Raw genomic sequence first — 18,864 nt, 5'->3', positions numbered from 1 at the left:
TCTTGCCTGGAAAATCTCATGGATGGAGGAGCCTGGTGGGCTGCAGTCCAAGGGGTTGCGAAGAGTCGGGTACGACTGAGCGACTTCACTCTCACTTTTCACTTTCATGCATTGGAGAGGGAAATGGCAACCCACTCCAGTGTTCTTGCCTGGAGAATCCCAGGGACGGGGGAACCTGGTGGGCTGCCGTCTATGGGGTCGCACAGAGTCGGACACGACTGAAGCGACTTAGCAGCAGCAGCCGCCGCAGCAGCAGGTATATCAGGAAGACTTCCCCTAAAAATGTTTTGAATGGCCTGATATTCTTAACCAAAAAGATAAGAATTGGAGTGAAAAAGAAATAAGAATTCTGAAAAGAAGAAAGAAAAGAGAAGAAAATGAATGATTTTTCTAAAATGTTTACAGTAAAGTAGTGGTTGTATAATTACTTGAGGTACAAATATCATAGACCATCTCCTTACCACGGGGGTAGGTCATATTTCTTGGCCATTCGGCAGCTTTCTGTATTAGATTCTTCTGCATGCTTACCTTGTGTTAACTCATTTATTCTTTCTGGCAGTGTGATGTGGGTGGTATAGATATTAACCCCATTTCATAGATAAGCAAACTGAGTGACAAGAGTTGAAGGAACTTACGAGGTCAAGGTCATACAACTGGGAAGTGACTGAGCCAGGATATAATGAATTCAGTCGATTTGTTTCCAGAACTTGTGTCATCATCTCTTACACTCATTGGGCTCCACTTCCCTCACTGAAAAGCTGCAGTGAATGTATGAGTTTGTGAAAACAGGGGAGTTGTCCAAGGAGAACATCAAAAATGATGAGCACTTTGAGCAACACAGCTAATGATGAAAGATGACAATAATTAGAATGACTGAGCCTTTTAGAGGCAAGGAATGTTTCTACTTGTGTTCATGGAATACCACTAGTAGTAGTCATAGTAGCAGTAGGCAATGGTGCCCATCTTTACTTTCTTTCTGCAGAGAAATTTTGTTTATGTTTCAGCAAGAAAAATGTTTTTGCCTAAAGCCTGTGACTTTTTCAAATTTGCAACAGAAAACTGCATATCATCTTTTTCTTGAAAAGTTATGATGGTGCGAGAAAAAATCATGACTCTGCTGTTTACCACCCATAAAAGCTTAGCTGAGATTTTTAATTTCTTGGCGCCTGCATTCTCTTATCTGCATAAGAAACAGTAGTACATACTTACACGGTTGATGAGGATATTAAATGAGTTATGCTTACAGGGGTGCTTAGCATTCTGTCCAGGAACTACTTGCTATTTAACACACAATCATTATTATGATTACCATTATCATTACTATTAATTCCTGTGGTCAGTGATAAATCCTTTGACATGAGTTTCAGTCCTCTAATGTGCATGTGTTAAAGCCTGGTCATACTGACACAGATACCTGTTTTTTAAAAACAAAGGTGGAAGTAGAAACAGCAAAAGCATTTTGTGATGTGAATCCACCTTGGCCATCTACCCTTGAAATTTTATATCAGTTCTTATTGTTAATTAAGAATGACTCCATTTGAAAGCTAAAAATTCCATAGGAAGCCTATGGACTCTTATATTGTCATGAAGTTTTAAGCCAAATAGAAACACGCACATCGTTAGATGTTACTGCAGCCATTTAAGACTGAGACATCAGTAAAGATGGTTTCACCTGATCATTGTGTGGAGATATCATCCTACATTTATTGTAAAATGAGAGATCTTGAAAATGTTTCCACACTGTCTCCTGTCCTATGTACCAGTGACTCTATGCAAACCAAACACACCAACAAATGTTACACAGACATGCTATTGGCTTTTGCTTTCACTCTCACTAGTTAAGAAGAGGTTTGGAAAGATCAGGTTAGCAGCACGAGCAGAGGGTGAAATATATACCAAATTGAATGACTTCCATTCATTACTTATTTCCAGTATTTTAAATATCATAAAACATGGTATTTTCTCCTGCATTAAGTTGCTATGGATAAAATATTAATTTTTCTTTTTTGCCAGAGACATAGAATGATGAAACCCAGGTATGTTATTCCCTGAGGATGAGATTTAATTTGCCCGAATAACTCAAGTCCATCTACAGAAGTTTGGTACTTTGTAGGGTTTTGTTTTTATTTTTGTAGTTTTTGATTCAAAATTCACCCTCTTTGAGTTTCAAAAAAAATTTTTTTTAATGTTATTTGCTTGTCTTATCAAATACTGAGCTTGCACAAACTGGGTTTATGGTTTATCTCACTACAAGGTAAGCCCTGTGAAGGCAGGGATTTTGTCAAGCTGTTTACAGCTGACATAGAAATAATAACACATGTTGGCAGGCAGTCCTTACTTGTCCAATGAATAAGTCAAGGTTTCTCAACCCTGGCAACTATTGACATTTTGTTTGATTCTTTGTTGCAGGCAGCTGTCTTCCGCATTGAAGGATATTGAACAACATCTTTGGCCTCTACCCTCTAGATGCCAGGAGGTGCCAGTAGCAACTCCCCTCCCTAGCTGTGACAACTTCAAATATCTCCAATTATTGTTGAATGTCTCCTGGGGGAGGCAAGGGCCCACAATGCCCTTTATCGAAACTACTGCAGTAATGAATTGTTTTGACATGTCAAAGGAAATCTTCATAACTACAGGTTCCTAGATGAAAACAAAAGAAGAATTTGGAAGCTATTTGACTTGTATAATCAATGCTGACTGCTAAGTTGCTTCAGTCATGTCCAACTCTGCAACCCTATGGACTGCAGCCCTTCAGGTTCCTCTGTCCATGAGATTCTCCAGACAAGAATACTGGAGTGGCTTGCCATGCCCTCCTCCAAGGGATCTTCCTGACCCAGGGATCACACCTGGGTCTCTTATGTCTCCTGCACTGGCAGATGAGTTCTTTAATCTAGTGCCACCTGGAAAGCCCTAATATAATCAATACAAGCCACTAAAATGGATCATTTATTCTCCACCAAGTTAACAGGATTGTTGAATCATTTCAAGAGATTTGTTACAGTAAGAGGGAAATTATTTTTCATCATCACGGGGCAGAGGAGAAGGGGTCACTCTCAGTTACTGACAGTAATACTGTGGCAGTCTTTTATCATCTCTCCTATTGCTCCCAATCCAGTTCTTAAAGGAACCTAATGTTATTTCCATATCTGAATATAGAGGTTCTAGCCCAAAATTTACAAAGTATTTAACATTGTAAATAGGATATGGAACTCAGGGTTATTTTGGTGATGCAGCTGTTGGCAGCTCATACATTTCTGGAACGTGAGAAGCATCCTCTGACAATGTGCAATTGTTGTCTAAGCGACTACATTGCCATTTGCCATGATTCTGGTTTCCTTCACATGGTGTTTGGAGGACTTAGAAAATGTGCCACCGTATTAGCAAGGAGGAATGTTGGGTGTGAAGAGAGGCCTGCGGGAATAGGCTCAGTGATCACACTTCATCTTTGCCAAGTTCTCAGCTCAAATGAAATGCAAGTGGGTGGTCTTTTAAATAAATCAATCTCTCTGTCTAAAGAGATACACATGTGTATATGATTTTCTAACCTGGATATACTATCCATAAAAGGGGATGGCAGTGGTGTTAGATGAGGTATTTAGAGCACTTAGCATAGTGGCTGGCAGGTAGTGAGAACTGAGTTGGTGTAAGCTATTATAATTACCTTCATTATTAAACATATGCAGGAGGCGTTATACCTCATAAGCTACTTGACTATGACGGAAAGAGCAATGATGCAAGGACAATGAAGTCATACAGGATGGAATCTTGGTTCAGCTACTTCCTAGCTGTGCACACTCTAGGGTGCACTCAATCAGCATAATTACACTGTATTGTATTAGTAGCAACAACAGACTTCAATATCTAAGTTGCTTGCAACTCTTAATGCCTTTCTTGTTCAAATCCATGTCCATCAACGTCCAACTGCAGCTCTGCTTTACATCAATCTTATGCCAAGACCTAGATTGTGAGAATAGCCTCTGTGCAATGAATACATCAGATTCATCACGGTAGAAGGAAATTAAAAACATGGCAAATCACGAAGGGGTTCTTACAATTTCTGCTTAGAAAGGTAATCATAACATCTGCCCACAATCATTGGCCAAAACAAACAACATGGTAACTTCCCAGTTCAAACGGCAAGGATATATAGTGGAGGAATACTGCAGGAAGTACCAAGATGGTACCACCATCGACTACCCACTTAAGTGGGCCTCGGAGGCCTCATCTTTGCTTTTGCAACAGTGTTAGCAGTTGGAAATGAAACTAATACACTTGGAGATGTTATGATGTGCCAGACTCTGCTCAAGATATACCTACAAAATCTCATAGAGTCCTCAAAACAAGCAGTTAAATTGACATCGCCGGCTCCATTTGACAGATTTTTTAAAACCAGAGATCTTGAGGAGGTTAAGTAACCTCACACACAAAATCATATACAAAAACTGTAGGACCCAAGCTGAATATCTGCAGTTGCATAATCATTTATTTTTGAAATAACTTGTTTCTAATTGTTTTAGACTCTATCTGCATGTAGGAAGAGCAGTAGGAACAAAACTGGCTGGCTGCAGATGGTGCAACTAGCCCTTTGGAGTTCTGACTCACTAACTTTCAGTTTTTCTCCAACAAAATCCATGGGCAGGGGTCATCTACCCTGGCCACTTTTTTTTTTACCCAGTTTTGGTCTGCTGCCTCCCCTTCTCAGACTCCAAGCTATTCATTTCCATCTTTCTCCTCAACTCCTGAAAATTAATTACTCTCCCTCCTTCTTTCCCCCACCCCAACTCCAAACCTTTTTGGCAAATCTTTGTAGTAAACAGATGGGCTATCTGTGTTGCTGGGAGACCACTTGATACATGGAACCCAGTCCAAATGGAGTGAGAAGAAGGTGACGTATCACCTACAGGGTGGAATGCCTCAGAGTGCTAAAGACTCCTCCTCCTCTTTTTTTTTTAACTGAAAAAAAATTTTGGCCCCCTAGGGGTCTAACCTGTGGCCCATGGTGGTGGAAGGGCCGAGTCTTAACCCCTGGGCCATCAGGCAAGTCTCCTTTTCTATTTTGAATTAAACTCTGGCTTCATTCTCCATACTCCCCTCATGGGTCTCAGTTTCATCTCTAAAATGAGAACAATAGTAGTTACTACTGCTAACTACTACTAATAGTAACTATTACTACTAACCCATGGGCGTTTTGTGAATATTTAATGAAATAATGTTTATCAAGCCCATAACACAACTTCTGAAAGAACTCAACTGTTTTGTTGTTGTTACTATTGGTGGCAGGCTCAGGACACTAAGGGAGGAAGAGTGTATGAGGTGAGATGGGGAGCACTCAGTCCTATTTATGATGGATTTGGGGGGCTTAATTTGAGGACTGTATTTTAGGCAGAGGATCTCAGTTGAAACAGCATGAGTTTCACAGAAACTTGAATTCCAATCCCTGTTTAGCATCTCATGAGCTATGTTACCTTGTATAATTCAGCCTGACGAAATCTATTTTCTACTTTTTTTTGTTTTTTTCTACTTCAAAATTACAGGCGTAGTAATTTGCTCCAGACCTGACACAGTGGCTACGGGATTACCTGCCCGGCATACTGCCCCATATTTTTATAATTCGTGCATTTCCAGTCTCCCCGCCAGCCCCCTTCGCCTTGACCTGGCCCCCCGGTTATCCCTGAGGGAATGGGCAGTATTCACCCTGTTCTTAACATCTCTCCCACCACCTGGCACTGCTGGGCCACGCGAAGAACATTCCATGAAGGCTCCAGCGCATGACCAGGGCAGCGGTCTGTCCCCGGTGTCCAGAAGTTTCCAGAACGCACACACCTCTTCACTTACGGTGTGGGTTGCCTGTTTCTTACCTGGAACCCAGGTCTTCAGGCTGGGGGGACCATCCTGCTGAGGGTGCCAGCCGGCTTCTTCCAAACCTACAGCCCCAAAGTTGCCCTGGAGCCTAAGGGTACAGGGCGCGCCCGCGGCGACGCGACTCCAAGGTCGCGGCTTGGCCTCGCCCACCTTCGGGCCCCCGCAGCCGGCCAATCGCAGCCTCGCCCGGGCGCGGGGCGCGCTCCCCTCCCCACCTCCCCGCTGCCCCGCGCCCGCCCGCCCCGCCGGCCCCTCCCACCCTCGCACACCGTGCACGCCGCGCCCGCACGCGCAGGCTTCCAGAACCCGGCCGCTGCGAGCCCGCGCGGGGCGCTCAGCTGTCCACCGCCTCGCTCCCCGCGCCCTTTCCGAAAAGGGGCTCCTGGCCCTGGGCCCTGCGGCCGAGGACGGCGGTGGCCCTCGAACTTCATTTTCAAAGGCGCCGCTGGGTGAGAAGCCCGAGCGAGGCGAGCTATGGATCCCGTGAGCCAGGTAGGACTGACTGGGCAGCGCGGGTGATGCCGCGCGACCCCCGGGGTTGGATGCCGCGTCCCCCAGCCCCTTCCTCACGCTCTCTCTCGCTCTTTCTCTGTCTCGCCTTCTTGGTCCACAGCTGGCCTCAGCAGGTACCTTCCGGGCGCTGAAGGAGCCCCTTGCCTTCCTGCGAGCCCTAGAATTGGTGAGTAGCGGGCTAATGTGCGGGGAGGAACCAGCAGGTGAGGAGAGGTCGGGTGGGGTGCTCTCGTCTCGGCTCTTCTCCAAGCCTGGGAGGCCAGCCGCTGCCTTCGATCCTCCCCTCTCCTCAGGTGCCATTCCAGGATGGCGGGGACAGGATGGAGGGATCCGGCTTGGAGGCGGGAGCGTGGACGAATTTTTGCAGGCGCTTAGACGAGGTGTCATCTCACAGGCGCGCAGGGGCTGAGGAGAGAAGCCTCCTGGGGAGACCGGGAGGAGAGCAGATGGAGGCGCTGCCGCTGGGCTCTGGCTGCTCACCTGCATTTTGCGGGGCTGAGGGCGTGAGAGGAGGGACCGGGGGGTGAGCGAAGTAGGAGAGAGGGCTCGGCCAAGCTGGGAAAGTTGGTGGGAGCGGCAGCAGCTCTCCGCCCCGCCTGGGATACAGGAAGCGCTGTGATCCACGCTCCAGCGAGAGGGAAGCTGAGAAGCTGTGAAAAACAGCAGCGTTGAAGGCAGGACTTCTTCCTCCTGTCCCAGAGTTTCTCTACTCTATTCGCTCTCGAGGACTTTTCTGATTTCTCCTAGAACCTCCCAGCCTTCTTTGGAGCTTTCTTCAGCGCCTGGGTTTTAGGAAGTTGTATTACTCTCATGTTCTGTCCCCTTAAAAAAGAACTTGATAGTCCTAGGACAGCTTATCAGAGGAGTAAGGCTCAGAAAAGCTACCAACGGGGCCACAGAGCTTTGTTAGTATTGCGGGCTTGGATGATCGTTATTCAGAGTGAAATCTGCGGGTCACACATTGTCTCTTGCTAGGAGCTCTGAAAGGCAAGCGAGTCTATCTGAACAGAAAGTTCAAAGCCCGTCATGTAGCATTAATCACAGGCCCTATCACTGAGGAGCTAGGAAGTTATGTAAGAGCGTGTTCGTCCTCCCAGATCTTAGCTCCAAGGGCCAGTATCCGGGTTTGGCAACACAACAGTGTTACATGCTTACATGGTTGATCAGGGTAATCACATCTGCCTTGTTTGTAAACCTGCATTAAAATGCATGAATCTGTCAACTGGACATGGCATCAGGACAGCGTTTGGAAGGCTTGAACCAGTGGTTCAAGGCTGGCTTTTCTTAACTGTTTTCCTCACAGCCAGGTTAAATCATGCAGGACTCAGTCCAGGCAGCTTTCAGTTGACTTTCTCAGACTTCTGTCCACGCTCATTCATTTAGCGATTCAACAAACATTCTCTGTGGAAGAGTGGGTTTTTTTTTTTTTTCCTCTCTCTGTGGAAAGGCTGCATTGTCAAGCCATTGTCTCTCAAAACAAAATTCAAAGACCTGCCATCATTTCTGACACAGTCTCTCCTGGTCTTACACTGTTGCTGTCACCCGCCTGAAACCTTCGTTTGTATTCCCTCCAGTCCTGTGACAATGTTATTTCATGTCACTCCCCCCACACACCCTCAGTGAGTATATTTCAAAGTGTGAATGGTTTTGTTTTCAATGCAGATTTCTGGAAATCAAATAAAAATATTGGAAAGGTGGGTGCCCAGAAATCTGCATTTTTAAGCAACTTCCTAGGTTCTTCTTAGGCTCATTAAAGTTAGAGGACCACCACACTAAGCTATACAAGGTCCCCCAAAACTCAAAAGCACCTGTTAGCTTAATGTTCTTGTTATTTTTGTTCATACTGGATGGAGTCCTGTCACAGCCCAAGCCAAGTACAAATGTTTGTCTTTCAACCTCAGCTTAAATATTACCTTCTCAGTGAAGATTTCTCTCATAATTGCTTCTTTCTCTCTCCTCTACCCCAAATTGAATGATTCACCCCATTCTTTGAGCTTCCATTACATCTTATTCATTCATTTATTCATAAGAATTTATCATCCTGTCTTATAGTTATCTTTTCTTGATGTGTGTGCGAGAGATATATTAACTTAATTTTTTAAAAATTGGAGTATAGTTGATTTTCTCTCTTCTTGGCCTCTAACTCTTTATGGAAGAAGGAATTTTGTTTATAAATCAATGATTAGCTCTCATCTGTGCTAGAGAACCTGAGTAAGGGACCAGTAAAACCTTGAAAGGACGTATACGTTAGTTGATTGCCACCTTTTGAATGAGCTAAGGTTCACAAACGAGAGCAGGGAGATAGAAGGTGTAAGAACGTGTATCAAGGTGGAGAAAGGAAAATATCTCTTCCGTGCATGCCATGGCTGAAGAATCACTCACCGGTCTTTGTTTCCTGTGGAAAATGGTGACAATGAGAGAGAGGTCTAGCTTTGGAAGAAAATTTGTTCTGTTTGTCTCAGTGTTCCCCACAGGTGCCTTTGTATGTGATAAGCAAAAATTGTAAATTGAACATGACAGAGCACTAAAAACATCCCTGTTCCTCCTGTTCTGTGCGGGAGCAGCTTCTCTGTGGGAGAAGCTGGTAGTCTTGAATGTATTTCAACATGGTGCTTTCAGTTTTCAATATTTGTGCTATAAAAGTAAAAGTGTATGTAAAGGTCTGTGTTCAAGCCTATTTAATGCAATATCCTTTGTAGGGGAAAGAACAAAACAATTAGTAAATTTGTTAATAGGAAAGTCATTAATATATGATTCATGCATGCTGTGGAATATTATACTGTCATTGTAAAGGTGAGTTCAATTAATATGTGTTGACCTGGAGGTCAGCATGTGAGATTGTGTTTGATAAAATTATTAAGTGCAGAAAAATGAGTTTCATTCTTATTATTTAATGAAATTGCTATATGGAAAAAAAAGTGGCTTTCAATTTTCCTTCTTTTAATCAACACATGGAAAATGTATTCACTCAGATTTCAGACTAGTGGATAGCATGTAATTTTTTTGTAAATATAAAAAAAACCAAAACATAACTTTGTGAATGTGTGTGTGTGTGTAATTTGTATAAGCATAACATTGATATTTTTTCCCCAAAGGGTGTAATTTGAGGTTCAGTGAGTGAACTCTGGGAGTTGGTGATGGACAAGGGGGCCTGGCGTGCTGTGATTCATGGGGTCACAAAGAGTTGGACATGACTGAGCGACTGAACTGAACTGAACTGAGGAGAGGAGAGTGGGAAGAAAAGCTGTGTTCTGCAGAAAGAATCATGGACATATCCCTTGTTCACAGTTGTGTACATGAGTAATTTAAAAAATAATTCATATTTGAAATGACTTCCTATGGATTGACCATGTGAAGCAATATTACTTCTAAAGACATCTTCCACTTTGAGATTTATTGCCTTGGAGGGAAGCATGCAGTTTATTGATGTGTCCTTTGCTTAGGAAGGGCTCATAGATATAGTAGATTTGAAATTTAAAAACATAAAAGTCAAACCTTCAAGGAAGAAGCTTTAGCCAATTTCAAAGACCTTGAGGCAAAACTTCCAAATGCTTAATCTCTACTTCTGTGTGGTCAAAGGCATTTTCAGTATCTTTTGAGTCAAAACCAAAACTCAGGACACAGCACTGATTCTGATGGTCTGTTTCATGTATTCTCTGATGATTAAAAAAAAATAAAAAATTTAAGGTCCAGAAGAATCTCTTAAAACGTAATTTGAACATAGTAAAAAAAATTTAATTTAATTTACCTTATTTCTCAAACTTACTAAGTTGGTGTGAAATCCTGCCTTCCACTAATCACTCTCATTTTGCTACTTCAATTCTTTGCCAGGAGAACTTTGGCCTGCCTTTTTTCCTTTTAAAACATTTTTGTTAGCGCATTCTTTCTTCTTTTTACCATTTTCAGGGTTCTGCATTTGCACCTGTAGATTTCTGTGTAATGGCGGGTGAGGGACCCCAGCAGTTCCAGGACTAGAATTGGTGCAGATGTAAGAGCATTACTTCAACTCCCCCAGATAATACTTGATGGCTGGCAGGTCCAGACTGCGCCCCTTTAGAGTTAACTGCTAGGTCAGCTTGTTTCATTCCTCTAATTCTTAATCTTTTGCGTCCATCTCCCATTTTTCCATATCATTTCTTCTACAAACCCTGAACTCCATATCTCCATTCTGCCTTCCCAAAGCAGGCCAGCTAATCCAGAGATGCAACATGTCTGATGTAAAAGGTATGCAGTGCCTTGATTTAAATGGAAGGACCTGCTTTCTGAATCATCATTCCTGAATCTAAATTCTGATCTGTTTTCCTAACATCGTACTGCTTGCTTGATATGAATAGCATTTTTGATCATGTTATTGATAATAGCACATTAAGCATGTTTATAACATAACATAATGTAATATAGTTATCATTTTAAACTCTTGAGGAGGAACAGTAGCTACCTCTGTCATGCAGGCTTCATATGAGGCACTGTATTCCACTGCTTTCCATGCATCATCGTATTGAATCTGCATGGCTTATGTTCTCATTTCCATGAAGTTATTAACCATGAAGTTAATAACTCATCAAGGATAAAATAGTAGGAAATGGCAAAGCCAAAATCTGAGCATTCTCATTCTAAACTGTATTCTCTTAAATGCTACAGTGTTCTGCTTCCTTTCATGTGGCAGGCACCTGCCATAGCTTATCCCTAATCCTCAAAGAAACCTAAAAGGCAGATGCTATCCTATTTTGCAGTGTTTATCTCACCCACTCTGATATGTATTTAAAGCCTTTTCTGAAAATGCCACAGGGAGTTTATATTTAGAGATTAGCTCAACAGATATCAATTGTCTTTGATATTGTTTTATTCTCTATTGTTTTTAATTAACCAAAGTAAAGTAGGTTCTAGTTAAGCAGTAGTATCTTTTCATTTAAAATATGTTGGAAAAGAGTTTGATTATAAAGCCAAGAATTTAAACTTATGGTCGTTTTTTTTCTTTTTTCTTAAAAAATACCTGTGCATGAGTCAGACAGCTCTTTTTTTCCCCTAAGCATAAACAGGATAGGAATTCTAACATGCAACTAATTTAAATTATGAGCAGTAATCTGCCATGAGGGTATGATGCAATTGCAAAGCTACATTAACTTGGATTTAATTATAACTTCTAGCCTCTCAGTTAGTGACAAAAGTCATGTGTGCAGTTGGAATATGAATCAATAGATACACTTTTCATAAAAGAGCAACTCCCCAGTGGACTAATGAATTTATCACTTAGTGTTTTTCTGAGTGCTATGAAGACAATTGATATTTGGCCCCACAAATACAGAAAAAAAGATTAAATTACTACTTATGGATTTGAATCCCTATTTTATCCTTTTCCTAGTTTGATAACCTGGGGCAAGTTATTTAACTTTATTAGGCATCATTTTTCTCATCTATAAAATGAAACTGATAATAGTTCCTACTTTAAAATGTTGCCATAAATGACTCAATTCACATAAACCACCTAGCATAGTGCTTGGGCTATCAGAAGTACTCATAAGTGATATTAGGGTGATGATGGTAGTGTGATGATGATAATGGTAACTATTTGAATAATTATGGGATTGATGGAAAGGAGGAAATAGAAATCCACCAGAAAGTAATTTAGAGCATTACGGCAACCTCTTGCAAGTTAGAGTCTTGGCAGAATTCTGACGTAGAAAATCTATCATACACTTGAATGTGCCTCTTTTGAGCTTCTCTTCCCTTATATCATGAGGTCCAAGATTTTTTCTTTTTTACCAAAGCATAAGTGACTCTGTAGGGCATTGATCTTTGGAATATTTGCACTCAAAGAACTTTCCAGAGAGGCTGAGTTTGAACCTAAAGGAACAGGTCTCACAGAAGAATTGTAGGAACTTAGTTCTCAGGAATGTTTTGGTGAGGTGTGGGGGGACAGTTTTCCTGATCTTTCTGAAATCATAATCCATAGACATTGTTTATTCTTGAAAGAATTACCTGTATCCAACTGACCTCTCCAAGATGTAGACATAGGTCTTTATAGTATCAACCACGGGCAGTTACTAACCAAACCATAATAGCCAGGTACACCCGGCCAGTAGGCATCACGCAGATAAAAATAGGAGAAGAACCCTGCACTCATGCTCAACTGGAAACGTGACTTCTAGTTCTCTGTTCCCCAGAGGATTCACATGTCTTCCTGATCCAGGTAAGAAAAAATAGTCTTAAGGAAATAGAAAAAAATAGTGAAAAATCTCCAAGGAATATATCTATAGAACCATGACTTTCCTTTGAATCTTCTTTTTCTGCAGGCATGTATTTGACTTTGGCTGTATGTGTGATTATTCTCATTCATTCAGTTAGCTTAGCCATCCTTTGAGAACCTCACTTCCTCACTGAATTTGGGGGAAAACACCCTTTGCTTACCTTTTCACAATTTTGGAAATTTTAAGGAAGAGCAAGCATGTGAAACACTTCGTAAACTAAAGGTCATCCAGAAGTAAACAATAATTATGATCATGATGATGGTGATGATAAAGGAGTGATCATTTCCAATCGGGTGACTCTGGATATCATGACATACATGGGTGAAGGTTGAGGGTGTGAAGTGATCTCTGCCCCCTGAGGGATTGAGCCCTTCCCTGCCACTCTGCATCCTTGAGCCTCTGCCCCAGTCTCTGTGGTCTCTCTGGAACCCACAAGAAAGAATGATACTGCCTGTTGAAACTGATGCATCATCAAAACTTGGAGAGAGGCCACCCTCACCCATTTTATCTCTTATACCTAAAGCCTGTTTCTTGCTCTGTACACATTTCACATTTATCAGATATTTGTAGGCTGGCGATGGTCTCTTGCACCTGCCACTTTTGCACATGTCACTTCCTTTGCTTGGAACACACACAGTTTTCACTGAACCCTTTTTAGCTGGCAAATTCCTCTTTTTAGGTGACAGTTTAGACATCACTTCTTTTGAGAGGGACTCTCTGAGTAGGGAAGTCCCTCTGGATGAAGTCAGCCTTCTGATGACTACCAGAGCACACTCTTCAATCACTTATATTTTTTGTTTTGTACATATTTTTGCTTCTCAACCAGACTAAAGTTTCTGTGAAAACAAGGATCTTGTTTGTCTTATTCATAGTACGTTCTAAGCATCTTTATACAGTGCTTGACACATGATAGGAATGCCTCCAAAAGCATTTGTAAATCCCACCAAACACCCAGACAGTAGATGCCTAGTAAGGCATTGGTTTGGGGTGAAGAATGTTCCTGCCAATGCAGAAAATGCAGGAGACACAGGTTCAATCCCTGGGTCAGAAAGATCCCCTGGGAAAAGAAATGGCAACCCACTCCAGTATTCTTGCCTGAAAAAAAAAAAAAATCTCATGGACAGAGGATCCCTGGTGGCCTACAGTCCATGGGGTTGCAAAGAGTCAGACATGCCTGAGTGACTAAGCAAAGCACAATAAAGGCTTGGTTGAAGGAAGGAGGGAAAGAAGGGAGGAAGGAGAATAGAAAATGAAGAAATGAATCCCTGATAACACGTTGGTGGGGTGTCAGTTACCTTCCATGATCTCCTGATCTTAATCGTTTTTCCATGTTACCTCCTATTAATAGTGATTGCTCATTACCTCTAGATCTTGAGCTTAAATGGTTTCCCCATTGAAAACAGTAGGGGTGTATATAATTTCTTCTTAAAGTCATGTCTTCTTATTTCTAGTTCAGGTTTCTTTCTACTATCTCATGTTGTCAGAACACAAAGCAAAATTTAAATGCTCACCACCATAATGACTTAGGATGCCCAGACCTTCTCAAGGACCTTCTCCTTCTCAAAAATACTCCTAATCCCTGAGAAAATTTTTACTCATTTATGTATATTTTCTAACAAAATCTTTGTTGATCGTTGCATAATGAATACAGGTTTAGCAATGTGTTGTTGAAACATACTTATAAGGAATTCTGTAGAAGTCAGAAAGGATCTGGATATTTAGCAGCAGAATGAACCCTTAAATTCTTTTGGTTGCCTGATAAATTACCTGAGTCAGATTCCATCCTGGATGCAGGAAGAGCAAATCAATTTTGTCTGCCCATTTGTGTGTATGTGTGTGAGAGAGAGAGAGAGCGCTCCCATCCTTTGAAATTGTTACTCTGAAGGATTTGTGTGCCAAATAAGAAGACATACCCCCAGTGGCTTTAACAAGAAATGATCGCATATCCATCTGGTCTGCCATGAGACTTCCTGGCTCTGCTTTGATGCCCTTAATTCACCTATGGCTTTGCCCGCACCTGATAGACAGTTTGCATTACCCATGAGATCTTTCCTGAAGCTGAGATCCAGAAGAACTGAGAAGGCAGAATGGTTAGATTGGAGCAAAGCATGATACCAGAAAATTACTAGGCACAGACCCATCTTCTGAGTGAAGACTGGAGACCTTGGGAGATGTTTAAGTTAGAAAAGAGAGTGGTTTGATGAGTAGAGATTGTGACTGTGGTTGGGAATGTGTTGACTTTGAAGCCACACTTGCTTGGGTTCAACCATAGACCTTGACTGTGTTCAAGCGCAAATCAACCTTACTGAGTCTCAAGTTCCTCAGGGATCTTAACATACCTAAAACATATGTTTACATATAAAAATAAATTCATTGCTGAAACACCTGGGACATCTACTTTCTGTCCCTGACTCTCAACTTCTTGAATTGTAAAATGAGGATAACATCTAGAATACATTGCTTGTGAAATAAGCTGAACCAACATGTATAAAAGTTCCCATAAGAGGGCTCAATAAATATTAAATGGTCCCAGATCTAGAAAACTGAAGCTCTGGGGACTCTTTACTGTAGGAGCAGTGCCTGATGTATTACCTTTAATTTTCATCTACACCTGCCATTTGAGGAAAGGGGGAAGGCATATTTTCATTTTTTGTAATCATTGACCAGACTGTGTATAAGAACTTTTGTCATCAGAATCATATCACATATTCTATTTATGAAGCAACTGAAAGCAAAACATGATTCTGTGTATTTAAAATCTATTTTAGAACACGTATGCTTTCTTGTTCAGAAAAAAAAAAAACCCTAAGAATAAGTGTGAAATTGTAGCATTAAACACTAGGTGTTGTGGGGGAAAGACTGTTTATTAGCAAGAATGATAAATTTGAAATACAAATATTCATACTTTTATTATTACTTTAAATTGCTGGCTGCTTTTTGTTTTATTTTTAATGCCTGGGCTTATTGATTACACTTCCCTCACTTAGTAACAGAAAGAATACCTAGATTTGAGTGTCAGCTATGACACTGACAGGCTATGTAATGTTGTGCATGTTACTTTAACCTCTCTGGGTCTTTCATATTTATATGAGTAGAAATAATATTAATTAGCAGAAAGAATTATTGTGTTGGTTAAATGAAATAACATTTGCAAAGAGTGATGGCACACAGCAAGCACTCAATACATTTGTATTTTCTTTCCTTCCTTCCCCCAGAATATGTTTTACTGCCAACGTAAATTTCTCAAGGATTTGTGAAAACTTCCCGAGGGAGCCCTTTTGTGTCTCTAGGTGTTCCTAGGTGTTCTTGTGTTATTCTCTGTCACTCACATGCACACACACACGTTCTTTGTACTAAAGACATGAAGAGCACATGCATGAGACAAACGTGTTCTAATGGGAGAGTATGCTTTGGCACACGTGGTTGGAAAGGGGAGAGCGATTAGACTGGATGACCAAGTCTGAGATCATTGTCCCAAACACACTGGAGCCCCAGGCTGTCTACAGGCCTTGGCCAGGTGACCATCAATTTGTGAAGCTTTTCTGAAAGGAATAACATACTCCTTTATTTTAAAGAAAGACAAAGCCTCCTTAAATAGTGGGAGTTCGTTAAATGGCTGTATGTTGTTAGGTGCCAGTCCTAAATCAGTGCTATGTAACTTATACACACAATTTCATTCAGATCTTACAATGACCTCATTAGGTTAACTTGCCCAAAAGTACAGAGCTGACCAAGACAGGATTTCAAGCCCCATCAGTCTGACCTCCTGCCTCTTCCATGCCTTCTGTGACCCAATGATACTAAGCATATTTGTATTGGGCAGTGGATTTCTTTTGATGTTCTATTTGCAACCATTTTTATGCATAAATTATTTGTTTAGTGATTTCAAATTATAAAAATATAAGCAAAAGTTAATAAATCAAAATTACTCAATATCCTTTTACTGAGAGACAACTAAGGTTAATATATCAAAAAATATCTTTCAGCCATTTTAATGTTAATGTACCTTTTTTTCCCCTGTTAGATTGCTAGGACTGCCGTTACTTAATACCATGAACTGGGTAGCTTTAACAACAGAAATTTATTGTCTCAGAGTTCTGGAGGCCAGAGGTCTGAGATCAGGGTGTGAGCAGAGTTGTTTCCTCCCGAAGGCCACGAGGGAAAATCCGCTCTGTACCTTTCTGCTAGATCCTGGTGGTCTGGCTGTCAGTCTTCGGTGTTCCTTAACCTGTTGATAGTGCATCACCTGAAATTCTCCTCTGTCTTCACAGGCTTTTCTCCCTGTGTGTGTGTCTGTGTCCAGACTTCTCTCTTTATGTGACCCAAGTCATATTGGATTAGGGCCTGCCCAACGCCAGTGTGGCTTCATCTTAACTACATTTGCAATGACATTATTCCTAAATAAGGACACATTCTTAGGTACCAAAAATAAGGATTTCATCATGTGAATCTCAGAGGCATACACTTCAACCTGTAACAAATGGGTTCCTAGAATAGAAAAGGCTTTGTTTTCTGCTTTGCCACTACATAAAATACCTTCCTCCACAACTTTGATGGCTGTGTACTATTATATGGTGTGCCTTTACTAGAAATTGTTTAGTTTCTAATCTTAATAGTTTTTAAATGGCTATTATTTTTAAAACCTGCAAAGATTCCCTTCTTAAAGATAAATGTTTACTATAACTCTATTGTTGTTTACTTTATTTCTAGATGTAGAATTTCTGGTTCAAAAGGTTAGGCATTTTAGGTATTTGGAACAATTGCCTGATTGCCCTCTGATGAGGTGGTTCCATTGTGGGCATTGGCAGTTTAAAAGTTTTCCAATTTCATAGACGAAAATGTAATCTTGATTAAATTTGTACTTTAATTTTGCACTGAGATTGCATCCTTTTTCATAAGATGGTTTATGTTCTCATTTTCACTTGGAAACATTTTAATGGACAGAATGGATTTGTAAAGCAGTAGCTGAGACTGCCAAATTCATGAGGCTGTTCACGTGGACTTTTATATAAGCTGCTGCCTTCATCTTTCTAGGTCATTGTACTACTCCACTATTTGGAAATTATTAGATGGCTGTACTCTGACTTGGGTAGAGAGGGAAATACTGAGCCTTCCTTTCTCTGAGTCATTATATAAGAATAGATTTCTAAAGCTTTTAGCATACCAAAGCTAACTTCAATCTTATGAATCCTTAGTAATATAAATAATTTTATAGTATAAAATTGTCATCCAAGTTGCATTGATTTATAATATTAACTTTATTTATCATAAGTAACTTACTGTTATTTTACCTTAAATGATGCTTATAAGCATTGGTCCATACCTGGTACCTTTTTGAAATGTGAAGCTCACGTATATGTGTGTAGTGACTCATGCATACAGATTCATACCCTACCTTCTTTGAGTTTGAGGAACTTGGAACTTTAATAATTCTTTTATGGGAAAAGCAGAGTGGATGGGTGTTATTGCATCACCTGAGGAATCCTGGGGTGTATCTGGCCTTATTTTATTGATAAAATAAAATGAATTCAGCAGTCCCAGATGCCAAGGGCATTTCTTGTATTTCCAGGATCACATTCCTGACCACACTTGCTATTAACAAAGATAACATTATGGATGTACTCTGCCTCTGCCTCACATATGGCCAGTTTGGGCCACCTTGGCCCCTTGGAATTAAAAGAACAGTCGTTATCCATCATTGGGTACTTGCTGAGTTCCAGGCCCTGTGTAAAAAGCTTTCAATAAGCATGCCATTTAATTCTAGCAACTCTGTTACAAGACATGCATCATTGTTTCCCCTTCTTTAGGCAAGAAAACGGAAGATTAGAAAAACAAGTTTAAGTGTATATGGTTTCAGTGCATATAGTAATGACAGAAGAGCTGGGATTTTGAACCCAGATCTTCAGTGGTTCAAAAAGACTCACTGTGCTTCTCCTAGCAGTTGTAGAGGGAGGAGAGGTCCCATTCTCCCCGGAGACTAGATCCCTGTGGGAAGAACTGTCCCAGCCAATAGAGCTGCTGTCTGTAGCCCTAAGTGAACCGACTGCAGGACAGGCCCAGCCATTCTGCCAGGCTGATGGTACCTACCAGGGCAAAATCCGCCAAGGTGGTGGTTTGACTGAACTATTAATACTCATTTGCCTCAGTTTGGTGGGGAATTCTGTTTGGGGGCAGCAGAGCAAAATTCTTGAGCTCTCTTTGCAGTTTAAAGGCAAGTTTTTTTTTTTTTAAGGTATTTCTT

The 18,864-nt window shown here is 41.1% G+C and overlaps 1 protein-coding gene across 1 annotated transcript in view; it reads left to right on the top strand.

The window, feature by feature from the left end:
* Nucleotides 1-6,149: 6,149 nt before the first annotated feature.
* Nucleotides 6,150-18,864, top strand: part of SYNPR (synaptoporin) — a 296,572-nt gene continuing 283,857 nt past the window's right edge. The window contains exons 1-2 of the mRNA XM_069561782.1: nt 6,150-6,354; nt 6,476-6,541. Of these exons, the coding sequence (XP_069417883.1) occupies nt 6,337-6,354; nt 6,476-6,541 (84 nt within the window). The 5' untranslated portion in view covers nt 6,150-6,336. The remainder of the gene's footprint in view (nt 6,355-6,475; nt 6,542-18,864) is intronic.

Source organism: Ovis canadensis, chromosome 19, assembly GCF_042477335.2.
Source record: "Ovis canadensis isolate MfBH-ARS-UI-01 breed Bighorn chromosome 19, ARS-UI_OviCan_v2, whole genome shotgun sequence".
In the NCBI taxonomy this organism is placed as follows: Eukaryota; Metazoa; Chordata; class Mammalia; order Artiodactyla; family Bovidae; genus Ovis; species Ovis canadensis.
This window is presented reverse-complemented; position numbering and strand designations above follow the sequence as displayed.